The sequence below is a fragment of the Penicillium samsonianum genome (assembly GCF_028829775.1).
Source record: "Penicillium samsonianum strain IBT 33392 chromosome Unknown utg000003l_segment0_segment0, whole genome shotgun sequence".
Lineage (NCBI taxonomy): Eukaryota > Fungi > Ascomycota > Eurotiomycetes > Eurotiales > Aspergillaceae > Penicillium > Penicillium samsonianum.
In genome coordinates, this window is record NW_026643261.1 from 990055 (window position 1) to 1003542 (window position 13488).

Consider the following 13488-nt stretch of genomic DNA (forward strand, 5'->3'; position numbering starts at 1 on the left):
GATTCCCCGCAAACGCCCACATCCAGTCGACTTACAAATCTTCATATTTTGATCTTAGCTGTTGAGCAGCTTGAAAAATATTCCAGATTGCCATCTCGACTAGGGGGTTGTGCAACGTCCAAAGCACAGCCTTGCATGTTTTCTGCCTAGACCGCAACATCTTTCTTTTTTTCTTCAATATCTGCGCCTGTTCAATGGCAGCAACCCATCCGCATATCGCGGCACGAGGGTACGGGTCAAACGCCACATACATATATGAGTACTCGAGGGGGTTGGGTGGCGTGGACGTCCCTCGCGATGTGATCTTTACTCAGATCATCTACGTTTCCCTGGCCATCGTGGCATTCGTATTGTTCTGTGGCCGAATCGCCCAGATCAGCCATGCCTATCTACGCCAAATCACCGCATCTAGCGCAAACAAGCGCCAGCAGACTTTCTGGGCCCAGGAACAGTCAACATGGTGGCCAAACCTCAAGAAATACATCCTATATGCCCCATTAGGAAAGAAGAGACACAACCGAGAATTACAGCTCTCTTCCGCTGTCAATGTCGGTACCTTACCCTCCCGACTGCAAACCATCCTGGTCGCACTATACTTCGCCAGCCAACTCGCATACTGCCTCATCCTGGACTATAGCGTCAACAACAAGGCAGCCTTGATGGCCGAGTTGCGTGGTCGATCCGGGACGCTGGCCGTCCTCAACATGATCCCGCTCTTCCTCCTCGCCGGTCGAAACAACCCCTTGATCCCAATCCTCCACATCAGCTTTGACACATACAACCTCCTCCACCGCTGGCTGGGTCGCATCGTCGTCGTTGAGTCCGTCGCGCACACAGCCGCATGGGCCGTCAACGCCGTGGACGAGGAAGACTTCACCCGTATGCTCGCCCGCGTACATGACACTCCCTTCTTCCTCTGGGGCCTGATAAGCACAGTCGCAATGGTCTTCCTCTGCCTACACTCCCCTTCACCCATCCGCCACGCCTTCTACGAGACCTTCCTACACCTGCACCAGCTCGCCGCAGTGCTCGCCTTCCTAGGCGTATACCTGCACCTGCAGATCGACAATCTCCCGCAGCAAAGCTGGGCGCGAACGATCGCCTGTATCTGGCTCGGCGACCGCCTCGCACGTCTCTTCCGCCTCGTCCACCTCAACATCTCAACCTCCGGCACAACAAAAATGGTCGTCCAAGCGCTCCCAGGCGAAGCCTGCCGGGTGACCTTCCACCTCCCAAAACTCGTCCACATCGAACCAGGTTGTCACGTCTTCGCCTACATCCCCAGCATTTCATTGTGGATGTCACACCCATTCTCAATCGCCTGGGCAGAACCCAGCACTAGCAGCACATCAGCTCTCATCCCCTCCCAAACCCAAACCCCAAGACAGAGCACCAAATACGCGGACCTAGAAAAACAATCCAACCTGCCCACCAAACCCTCAAAACCAACAACCCAAGTCTCCCTCATAATCGGCGCCCAAAAAGGCATGACCCGCCGCCTCTACAACCTCGCCAACGCCTCCCCCTCAAAATCCCTCACACTAGGAGGCTTCATCGAAGGCCCCTACGGCTCATGTCCAACAAACCCCTCCAGCTACGGCACAACCGTACTCTTCAGCGCCGGCGCCGGAATAACCCACCACCTCCTCCAAACCCGCGCTCTCGTGACCGCCGCCGCGCAGAACACCGCCGCAACGCGGAAAGTCTACCTGATCTGGTCTGTCCGTTCTACAGACCACCTCACCTGGGTAAGCAGCTACATGGACCAGATCCTGCGACTGCCGAATCGGAGGGATATTCTCGTTGTTAAGCTTTTCGTCTCGAAGCCGCGGCGCGCGGCGGATATCGTCAGTCCTTCTGCTACGGTGCTTATGCATTCTGGTCGGTGTAGGCCGGATGTTGTTCTTGATGAGATTCTGCCGGGGAGGACGGGAGCAACGTTGGTTAGTGTTTGTGGGCCTGGGGCTTTTGCTGATGAGGTGAGGTCGGCGGCTAGGGAGAGGATCGGGAAGGGGGCTGTCATTGATTTTGCTGAGGAGGCTTTTACGTGGTGATCACTGGTTTGTTGGTGATTTATATGCATTCTTTTTGTTGCCCTATGGGGTTTCTTTTCTTGTATTTTTTGTTTAATGCATTCTTTTTCTTCTATGCTTGCGGTTGGCGGTTCGTGGATCCATATAACTTCGCTTAATGTCTAACGGTATACACTATCACTATCACTATCATAATCTCCAAACTTTCCTGTATACATTGGGTAATATCTTGTTTGAGAAGGATATTTACTGTCTTATCTACTTGGTGTGCACGGGATACTTAAATGAGAAATGTAATAAAGATGTAATTGAATAAGAGGCTTTATGCTAGTGTATGTATTATCTAGGGCATCCCCATCTGCAAGACCAAGTGTAATTATGTAAACAATAGAATGTGCAACAAGAAGAGCGGAGGGATTAGATTTGGCGGTCTAATGCAGAATATTTTTGAGGGAAACAGTAGCCACCAGAAGCATGGTTCAGTGAAAAAAAGAAAAAGAAAACCAAATATGGCAAAAATCAAGCAGTCTTAGTCTTCTTGCTGCGTGTTCCCTTGGGCACACGAGCAAGCCAGTAGATACCCACAGCGGCGAAGATGTTGAAGATAATAAACGCCCACATGATACCGAAATTGCGCCACGCGTCGCTGTAGTAACTCAGCACACTCGCGAGGAAAGCATCAGTCTCACCGACACTACAGAAAGTGCAGTCACTGGTGGCGTTCTCGTTCAGGAGGTAACCACCATAAGCGGGAGAGGAACTCGTTCCGTTGATGTAATTGCTCATGTATTCGATACAGGTCTTTCCGGCAGTGGGCTCGAAGTGGAGCATCTCGACAGGCTCGCAGACGATTTTTGCGCCGGATGTGCCGGTCGACAGCATTGCAGAGACTAGGTATGTGAATGGCGAGACACGGTACATGAAGATCCAGAAGCGGGGCATTTTGTCTGGGGTCGCGAGGACACCACAGAAGACCAGACAGAGGGAGAAGAGCAGGTTGGCGATATTACCGCCTGTTTCGGCGAGCTCGATGCCGGCTATCATCATATGTGCGAAGGTGCAGGTGAAGATCATGAAGGTTAGGATGAGGAGCCACATCAGGGCGCCGCGCTCGTGGACGTCGTCGGCACTGGTGTTGCGTTGTAGTCCGATGGGGTAGTACCAGCAGACGAAGATGAGGACGGACATGAGGGCGTTCCAGGGGAGTTCGACGATGATGTTTGCAGACATGAAGGCTTGCCAGGAGTATGATTTGGAGGGGCGTTCGCGGACTTCGTAGAGAGAGCGCTGGGTGACGAAGTGCGGCATGATTTGTTGAACCAAGTTACCGAAGACGGTCATCAACATGAAGACACTGAACATCTGGTTCTGGAGTCCTTGCATACTGTTCTGGGCATGGAAGAAGGAGAAACCGACGTAGAGGGCTGTCAAGGTGCAGAGCGCGATCTTGGAGTAGATGTAGACTGGGGTTCGCCAGTACTGGCTGAACACGCGGATGAGACATTGCCAGAGTTGGACGGTGAATGGTGCGGCGAATTCGTTGAAGCCGGTTGGGTCGTTGTCGGTTGTGGCAACGGGCTTCAGAGAGAGGTTGGACTTGAGCTCGGCAAGGTGGTTGTGAACTTCCTTGCGCTCAGGGCTATCGCGCCACACGGCAGGCCAGTCGATCTCACTATAGGTTCCGGGGGCAGCTCCAATTACCTCAAGCATCCACTCGGCAGGGTTGGCCTCAGGAGACAGCTTGGGTGCACCGTTTCGTTCAAAGTAGTTAGAAAGGGTAGAAGACTTCTCGCCGATCTCTCCGAAATAGACGGTCCTACCACCCTTGGCGAGGAACAGAAGACGGTCGAACCGCTGGAAGAGCATGGCAGAGGGTTGGTGAATAGTGCAGAGAATAGCCTGGCCGTGTTTGGTCAAGGTATCAATAAGATCCAAGATAGACCAAGATGTTTGGCTGTCAAGACCCGAAGTGGGCTCGTCCAAGAACAAAAGTAGTTGTGGCTTAGCAGCCAGCTCAACACCAATAGTAAGACGCTTACGCTGTTCGACGTTAAGACCTTCACCGGGGACACCGACGACGGCATCGGCATAGTGTTCCATTCCAAGAAGCTTGATCACTTCCTCGACGTAGTCCAGTTTCTCTTGGTGAGGAACATGACGCGGTTGACGGAGAACAGCACTGAAGCGGAGAGCCTCGCGGACCGTGGTAGTGTGGAGATGGAGATCCTGTTGTTGGACGTAGCCAGTCTTACGCTGGAAAGACTGGTCGCGAGGGCGGCCATCAACCAACATTTCACCGGAAACAACACCCATTGTCACACGCGTGGCAAGGACATCCAGAAGAGTGGTTTTACCGGCTCCAGAGACACCCATAAGAGCAGTGCAGGTACCAGGCTTAACCCAGCCGTCAACGTGGTCGAGAATGCGACGTTCCTCTTTCTTGATGTTAATATCGTAACACACGTCTTGCCATTGGAAGATAGCGGTTTGTCTCTGGATTGCGGCAGAGGTTTCTTCACCGTCGGAGCTAGCACCATCTTTCTTTTCGGCAGAGGACACAGCGTGTGTCTGCTCGACATCATCTTCGGAGCTGCCGGAGTGCTTGGGGGCGTAGCCGCGACGGAAAAGCAGAACCTCGCCCTTGGACTTGGACTCGGAGATGTACTCGGTACCGATGAGGTAGGTGGCCATGAAGAAAATCATGAACCCAATCATGATTCCCAGGTTCCTCCACCTGTGGCTGTTGGAGTATTGGAAGCTTGCAGTATAGTAGGCCTCGCCGCTGATAAAGTCCTGGCCGGCCACGGCTCCTTTTGCCGAGCAGATCTTGTTCAACGGGCCGACATCCGCGTAGGATTCTCCCACCGGGATGAAAGACTTAGGTTCACAGGGGAAGTTACGACCGTGGAACTCGTTCACAATCAACGTCTCGAAACCATAAGCAATCGGGTCAATGTAGTTCATCCAGCGAGACCAACCAAGCATGTTGCGGGTTGGGATGGTGAAACCAGTGTAGATGACTAGACCGAGGATCAGGATGGCGGCGGGCACCAGAGCCTGAGACAGAGTACGTGAGTAAGACGCGATCGTACGGAAAACCATGGACATGGTCATAGTAGTCACGAAAGAGAAGAGTAGGAAGGTGAAGAAAGCGCCGCCGCTTTGGCGAAGACCAGTCATGAAGTAGAGTGTGATGTTGAAAGTGATGGCATTGAGTATCTTATACGGCATGTCACACAGCATTGACGAGATTGCTTCGGCAAACGGATGATACATGGCGTAGCGAGCTTGCTTTTCGACAATTGGACGTTGCGCATAAAGAGTCAGAATCTCCAGGGCACTGGAGAAGGAGTTGAGCAGGACAGCGAAGAAGAGAAGGGCACCACGAGAGTAGAAACTGGTCACGTCGCCAGGCAACTGGAAGAAAACCGAACCGATAATTAATGCCATGATCGTGTTTCCAATCAAGGCGGATATAGTCAAACTGTAGTCACCCTTCAGACGCTGGAAACCACGTGTCATACAGATTTGGACCTGCTCGGTGACAGACAGGGTGTATGGAGACTTGACACGCTGACCCTTCGACTGCATAGCCTTGCGAGATTGGACGAACTTGTCGAAAGACTCGCCACCAATAGGGTACTGCTCGTCGAAATCGGCGATCTCTTTCTGAAGCTCCTTGTACGCCGCACTGTTTTTCCAAGCAGTGGCGAACTCGTCGGGGGTACGGGGAACCATGTTCTCAAAGCCAGGCTTGACAATTCGCTCAGCGGGGCTGGTAAGAGAGGTCAGGAAATCGGCGGTAGTCTGGCGCTCGGGACATTGGAAGCCCATATTGGTGAAGAATTCCTTGGCCTCGGTGGTGCGGCCGAAGTAGATCTGTCGGCCCTCGTAAAGCACAGTCACTTTGTCGAAGACGTCGTAGGCACTCTGAGATGCCTGGTAGATAGCAACGGCACAGGTGGTGCCCGAGTACTTGGACATCAAGTTCAGTGTCTTACAGAACTCCAAGGCATTGGCACTGTCCAGACCACGGGTACTGTTATCCCAACATTGGAGAGGGCTGCCGCAGAGGGTGGCCTCGGCGATACTGACACGCTTCCGCTCACCACCTGAGACACCACGGATGAAATCGTTACCGACCTGGGTGTTGATAGTGTGCGTAAGACCAAGCATAGCCATGACGACATCACGCATGTGCTCTGCGTACTGATCACGACTGACGCCCGGCAAACGGTTGCGCGGGGCACGAGCCATAGCAGCAAACTTCAAAGTATTTCCCACAGAAAGCTGAGGGAAATGCACATCGGTTTCGGCAGTGTAGATGGCCTCACCACGGAACTGGCTGCGCATCTGCTTATCAGAGATTCCTTGGTAGTTCATGTGAGAGTTGGCGTCCTTGAAGATACCGTTCATCTCTCCTGCAATGGTCTTCAAGAAAGTCGAACAGCCGGATCCAGGACGGCCGAGAACGACCAGCATCTCGCCGCTCTTAATGAGACCATCGAAGTCGCTGAGGATCTGAATCTTCTGCTTGCCAGTGCCGGTCATCGTACGGAACAAGGCACCAATCTGCAGGACGGAGTTGGCCACATCCTTTTGGTAATCCGTGGGACTGCCAAATCCGTGCACACTGAGGTTTTTGAATCCCAGGCCAGCCTGACGCCTCGGGTATCGTTCTGGGTCGCGGGATTGGATGGCAAGGAGGTTCTTCATCCAATTCTTGGCCTTGAAGTTTTCACCGTGAGGGTTGAGAGTTGAATCCTCTTGGGTTTCGATGAAAGGGTTCTCTGCATGTTGGGTTGAGACGGAGAAGCGTGTTGACTGGCGGGTGAGTTGCCGGGCTAGGCGGGTGACCTCGACCTCGGTGTCCTCCTCGTTGCTGATCTCGCTCTTCTCATTAGCGGTGTCATCGGTGCTCACGCTGGCGGTGGGGTCATGGCGGCGAGCTTCCATGTTGGCGACATGGGATTCCTGGTTTTGGGTGCCGGTGCTGTTGGGATTCAATGTCCCGAGAAGCGACATGGTGACCTTCCAGCACGGTCACTGTCGGATTGATAAGGGATGAGACTGATTAAGTGGGGTATTATATCTAGAAAAGATGAATAGAAGAGATCACCATCAACGGGATGGGTATAAAGATTGTACAAATATTAGGGTTCAAGTAAAAAAGAAAACAAAAGAAGGAAAGGCAATGAGCAAACAATCTGAATTAAGTATTATGAAAAAACAAGAAAATAAAAAAGAGATCAAAAGATCTGGAGATCGGGACTCGGAAAGGTTGTATCCTTTGCCCGGAAAGAAAATAAAAACGGGGACTCCCGTCTAAACAGAGACCCCGGGGCGGAGCACTGATGTTTCCGGAGATTTCATGGAATTTTCGTTTCGGATTTTTAAGGCCTCTAGCCCTTGGTGGCTTATTGCCAAGAAACAACACGGCTATATCTCTTTATTAGGGTGATGGTCATCTTGGATCTCTACACGAAAGTAATACGAATGCGATGTATGACCCTATCCTGCATGTACTTGATACTTCCATATGACAGCTAAACAAGGGATAAATGTCCGATATATGATGTATATGCCCATGTTCTAATGTTCTACACTGGTCATACATCCTACACGTGTCCAGGTAAGCAAGGTTCCAGAAGGAAGGGTCCCGAGGTCGGGACCACTGCTATCCGTTCCACACAGGGCTCGGATGTCCGGGTGAGGTGCATCCGGGCTGACTCAGCCATTCCTGGACCTTAGGTTAACGCTAAACGGCGTATCACTTTCCAAAGTTGGGAACTTTGGAATGTTCCAAGGTTGGGATTCATCTTATCTCCGTTCCTTAACTCCCGGAGTCCCCGTTCTTTGTACTTTCAAGGCTGACCTCCTTAACCCCCTAATTATCTTAGGTTATGAATGGACCAAATTCCGGCCGATTTCGTCCGAGTCAAGGAGTCAAAGAGTCTCCGATATTGAAATTCCTTGGAAATCTCACGCAAGATGTGGCACTGTCAGATATGTGCCCGTGCACTCCTTTACATGGGGCTGAATATCAGCCCCATGGTCCATTGGTCCTTCGGACGAGCCTAACCAGAAAGACGCCAGGCTGCAATGATGTTTACGCCATGCCAAATACGGAGAATATTCGGTTAAGCAGGCAATTTCAAAATCTGACCAGAGTGTAAGTTCAGCCACGCAGGGAAAAGTGAAATATCGAATCATAATAATCTTAAATTGTACATTGGATATTGTAAAACAAAACCAACAGAGCGGTGTCAGTCGTGGCCCAAGGAACCCACAAAAGCGGCATTTGAATCATGGGAGATCAGTCATATTCTCAAGACATGTCGGTCACAGCCTCGTCATCATCTGCATCTTCATCCTCATCGATCAGTTCCACCAACAGATTGCCACCACGTCCAATTTTATCTCTGATTGACCCTCCCTCATTAACGGGATACACCACCCGAGGCATCGGTGAGACCAGTCGAAATCCGTATTGGTGCACAAACCCCTCGGGTGCACTCGCCACCGGACGCTGTGTATCCTCCTCCTGCAAGCTCTCGTAGCACTCCACCACCGCGTAGATCTCTTCAATGTCCGCATCGGGCGTAAACTTGCGCATGATACGCTCGCCCGACGGGAGCCGCACGCTAATACGAACGGCATCCTTGACATCTGGTCCGGGCTCCGCGCTAAGCGATTGTCCGCGCCAAAGCTTCCACTGGGCGAGATTGCGGCGCCGATACTCCTCGGCCGCCTGTCGGCCAGCGGCTTCCTGTTCTTCGCGTTGGCGTTCCATCTCCGCTTCCCGGCGCTGGCGCGCCCGTTCACGGTCGATCGCCAGCGACCGCTCGTAGGCCGAGTCTTGCTCTTCGCGGAGGCTGCGCGAGGCTTGTTGCTCCGCTCGTGAAGATCGGAGTCGCTCCAGGGGCTCGCTGTTAGATGTCACGACTGCCCGGAGCTTGTTCATGACCTCGGATGGCGTGGTGAGACCTGCGATCCGTCCTACAACAGACATGGCGGTTGACGAAACATTTGGGGTATGGACGATGACCGCTGCGAAGGGGAATTTAGTGCATTTCAATGAGTTGGCAACTTGGTATGCCTCGGAGTCTCGCACGTTGCCGCCCCACACCAAGAGGTTGTTCTGGGGGTCGTTGATGAATTCCACGATCTCAGGTGCCAGCAGGGTATAACGGACCCAGCTGTCTGTATCGTCGTGCTCTGGAGATAAGAGAATGACCACGAGGTACTTCAAGTCGCGATGGGCTTTCTCCAGCGCCATGTTGTATCCGTTCTCCATGAACGGAATCGGATTAGATTCAAATTCTTCCTCAAACTCGCGGATAAAGCGAGCGGCAGTATCCTTGGGGCCGAGGGATCGACGGCCAGTGGTATTCCGGCGAGCGCCTTGCAGTGCAGGGTTCGCCGTCCTGTTGAACAAGCGTGGCAAGAAAGGGAAGAGGACACCAAAGAGGCGGAATGAACTGCAGAGGAGTCGATACACCAAATTGAATGGAGTGAGAAGTAGACTAAGAATGAACGGAGGTCGGTAGATTGGCTGGTCTCCTGGTTGTGTGTCAACTCGTGGAGCCAGATCTGTAGCTGGGGCACGAGCAACTTGCGACAAGTGTTCGGTCAAATCGTCAGTCATTAAATTCTGGGTTCGGCGGTTGTCTTGGGGAGGAGGCGGGCGATCCAAGGCAGCGCGAGCTTCTTCAACGGGATCTGGGCCTTCGCCATCAAAGAACTTGGATATGGCAATCTATCATGCGGGGATCAGTTAAACTTTCATGTGCCTGGCGAGAAGTCGGGCAAGATAGACCAACCTGCACATTCCATTGCGACCGGCGTAGTAGGGGAATTGCCTCTGAAGGTTCCTGGCTGGTGACAGCCATATACATTTCTAGCGTAGACTTCTCGCTATCGGAAAGCTGGTCCAGGTCAACCTCCGGTTGTGACATCTTGTTGTAGAAAGGCCGTAAGCCATAAACTCAGGGATGTCGATTGTGTCAAAAGAGAGAAAAGATAAGAGCCATGAAAAGGAATATCATTTGGGGTTGGTCATTGAGCACGTGCAATAGAGTAGAATAGTTATGTCCACGGATGTGACGTCGAAGCTCTAAGTGGCCTCAAGGTGAAGCTCTCATTGATGTCCTGACCGCCTGGTCCGTGCGTATCCCCCTTCACTCGGGTTCGTTTCTCGCCCCGCGTCTTCATTTCCATCAGTTCTGTCGCTCTCAATCATTCCTTGGGATGAGAGACGACTTTGGTCTTATCCTTATATTTCATTCATGCCTATTGTTATCGGCTGAGATACCACCCGACGTCCGTGGGCTCTCCCGGAATTGACCCGCCGCCAATCGCGTGGACTATTGGTGACTTGAATTTATATAGGATCAAAGCAGGGGAATGCGGTTTTCACCCAATAGCATCCTTTGTTCCCTACCGAGTCCGGTTTCAATGGGGATCTTCTTGCGCTGATTCGCACCATCAAGTGGGTATCAGCCAGATATCATGGCGTCTGCCGGAAAGCCTCCATTGGAGGATGCTCGTCGGACGACAGGATCACCGAAAATGAAAAGCCGCGGTGAGTGTGATTCGAAGTCAAAGGCTGGCATGTCACTTCCATTTCAGGTCTGAAATGGGCAAGCTGGAGATAAATGCCGAATTTGATACGGACAGAGTTGCTGACAACAATGATTGTGATTGATAGAGAATGCGAAAGACACATTGTGCCGCAATGTGACCATCTATGGGCGATGCCGCTATGAAGACAAAGGTATTAGCGAACCTTGATCACGGCCAGCATGGGTGGTGAAGCTAATTTGGAACTCTTGTATCCAGGTTGTGCTTTCAATCATGACCCGTCGAAGCTCAATGCAAACCAATCGGACAGGTGCGATGAAATCTTGGTCTTTAGACGAAAAAAGACAAAATTTGCTGACAAGGACTGTCTCGTTTGATAGCAAGAAGCGATTCAATGTCGACTCACCTAGTTTTACCCCATCCTTGCTGTCTGGGAACGGTGTATCAGCACCAAAGAAGTCCACCGCTATATCTCCGAAAGCTGCCAGTGCGGCTCCTTTTCAACCTCGAACAACATCATCACGTATGTGCTTTGTGGGAAGAGAGGAAGGTTGCAAAGGCATCCGCTGACGTTAGAAAAAAAGGCTCCAACACGAGTACACCAACAACGCGGTCAGAAGCAGTCCAAGATTGGGCGGTAGCCGATGTGCAGGAATTTGTTCCCCAGGGCTTTGAGCACGTGGTCAGTCGTCCCTGCCCTCTAGGGCTATTATTCGATTCCCCTCCCCTCGTACTGTTGTTGTTTTCTTAACCATCCCAATCTCCCTCTGCATTGGCCGTATTATTATCATCATCTCTATCATCGCGATGGTGCTGGGTGGCTTGTCTGCTCTGGCAGCGGAATATGATCCAGGCCGTGAACCCCGCCAGTACTTCACCTCTCGTCTGCCTCAGCGTCATATCCCCCAGCACTTCAGCGCTATTCTGAACCATCGTGCTAATGTTCCCACCCAGACACCTCTTCAGGGCAATGGAAACGGAGGAATCACCCCTACGGGTGCATTTGATCCTTTTGTGACTACCCCAACTCCCATGACTCCTGGTGGCCCTGTTTCTGCCAATCCTTACTCTCATGACCCTACTGGCGCGATGGGAGGCGCTTTCTTTGCAAACCAAACTGGATTCCAGCAACCGGTACGTTTGTATCCAATGGATCGTTCTCTTTGTTGCTTTGAATGAGCTCTGACCGTCCGATAGATTCAGTACCATCTTTATGCCCCAATTGGCCCTCACAGCCAGAACACATTGGGATACCAGCGCAACGTGCATGATCTCTTTATCCCCAATGACTTGCGAGAAGAACTGCAAAAGAAATCTGCAGCTACTCTTCAAACTCTACCTAGTATGTTGGACCACAATTAGCAATAATTTGTAGTCTTGCTGACGAACTTGAAGACACCCAACTCCCTGCCCAGGTCGACTACTTCCATTCCCTTGTCCCTCTGGATCTCAGTCATCAGAAGAATGCTGCGACCTTTGGCTACCCGAGCTGGATCTACAAGGCCCAGTCTAGCAAAGATGGCACTTTTTACGCTCTTCGCAGACTTGAGGGTATGACAACCTCCCCGTCTCTTTTTTTATAGCTTCAAACTAATATTAATAGGTTTCCGCCTCACCAATGAGAAGGCTATCCGCTCCGTGCAAGCCTGGAAGCGCGTCTGCAACGCCAGTGTGGTGACCATTCACGACGCGTTCACTAGCCGCAGCTTCCAAGACAGTTCTTTGATCTTTGTGACCGACTATCACCCACTGTCCAAGACACTTGCAGACCAACATCTGAACGCTGGAACCCGCTTCCCAGGCCGCCACACCAATGCTCATATTCCAGAGCAAGTTCTCTGGGGCTACATGACCCAGATCGCCAATGGGCTCAAGGCGATTCACGCCAATGGTCTTGCTGCCCGAGTGCTTGAGCCTAGCAAGGTTTTGCTTACCGCTAAGACACGTGTCCGCATCAACGCCTGCGCTATCCTTGATGTGGTGCAGTTCGATACCCAGCGGACTATGGCTGACCTCCAGCGACAAGATCTAGTCAACTTTGGCCAAATGATTCTCACCCTTGGCGCCAACTCGCCCACTGTCATCCACAACCCCACCAAAGCTATGGAGCATTTCACTCGCGCGTACAGCCCTCAGTTGAAGAACTCTGTGTTCTGGCTGTTGAATGGACTGCAGAAGGATCAGGAGCGAACCATCGACACTTTTATCACTGGCATCTCATCCCAGCTGATGTCGACTTTTGATTCGGCACTCCACCTGGATGATCAGCTGAACTCTGATCTCGGCCGTGAGTTGGAGAATGGACGAATTGTGCGCCTGATGGGCAAACTCGGCTCCATCAATGAACGCCCTGAATATGAACTTGACCCGCGCTGGTCGGAGAGCGGGGAACGCTACTTCCTGAAGCTTTTCCGCGATTATGTCTTCCACTCGGTTGATAGCCAAGGTGAACCGGTGGTTGATCTTGGCCATATGCTCACTTGTTTGAACAAGCTCGATGCAGGAACTGACGAGAAGATCCATTTGGTCAGTCGCGACGAGCAGAGTTCCTTCATTGTCAGCTACAAGGAGGTCAAGAAAGCTCTCGAGTCTTCCTTCCAGGCTCTGATGAAGCCCGCTAGACGAATGCACTAGCTAGTCTTCGGCACATTTTACATGTGGTAATGGTTATGGTTTCTGGCTGCTTGCTGCTTGCTATTTTTGACCACCTGTTTTATGCTCATGTCTCTGGTTTGGCAGGCTGCCAACTAAAGGCATTCGCCCAGGTGTTAACTCAAGGGTTACATCTTTTGTTTAATTTGCAAGCACCGATCTCGCTCGCCACCGTTATTGAAACACAAACATAAGAATGAAAAAATTCAAATTGCTTTCC

General features: G+C 51.7%; 3 protein-coding genes across 3 annotated transcripts; 2 read left to right on the forward strand and 1 right to left on the reverse strand.

Moving 5' to 3' along the window:
* Window positions 1–194: 194 nt before the first annotated feature.
* N7471_003933 (ferric reductase family protein) lies at window positions 195–2054 on the forward strand (the record flags this gene model as incomplete). Its single annotated transcript, XM_057276652.1, has 1 exon — window positions 195–2054. The coding sequence occupies one exon, from the start codon at window positions 195–197 to the stop codon at window positions 2052–2054; it is 1860 nt and encodes a 619-aa protein (XP_057136262.1).
* Window positions 2055–8361: 6307 nt separating this feature from the next.
* Window positions 8362–9991, reverse strand: N7471_003934 (clathrin-mediated endocytosis regulator UBX3; the record flags this gene model as incomplete). The annotated part of the gene is made up of 2 exons (XM_057276653.1): window positions 8362–9792; window positions 9857–9991. 2 exons carry the CDS (start codon window positions 9989–9991, stop codon window positions 8362–8364), a joined length of 1566 nt encoding a protein of 521 aa, XP_057136263.1.
* Window positions 9992–10544: 553 nt separating this feature from the next.
* N7471_003935 (PAN-complex poly(A)-binding subunit PAN3) lies at window positions 10545–13250 on the forward strand (the record flags this gene model as incomplete). Its single annotated transcript, XM_057276654.1, has 9 exons — window positions 10545–10617; window positions 10744–10809; window positions 10875–10926; window positions 10997–11139; window positions 11201–11298; window positions 11571–11750; window positions 11814–11958; window positions 12012–12167; window positions 12220–13250. The coding sequence occupies 9 exons, from the start codon at window positions 10545–10547 to the stop codon at window positions 13248–13250; spliced, it is 1944 nt and encodes a 647-aa protein (XP_057136264.1).
* Between the last annotated feature and the right edge of the window lie 238 nt (window positions 13251–13488).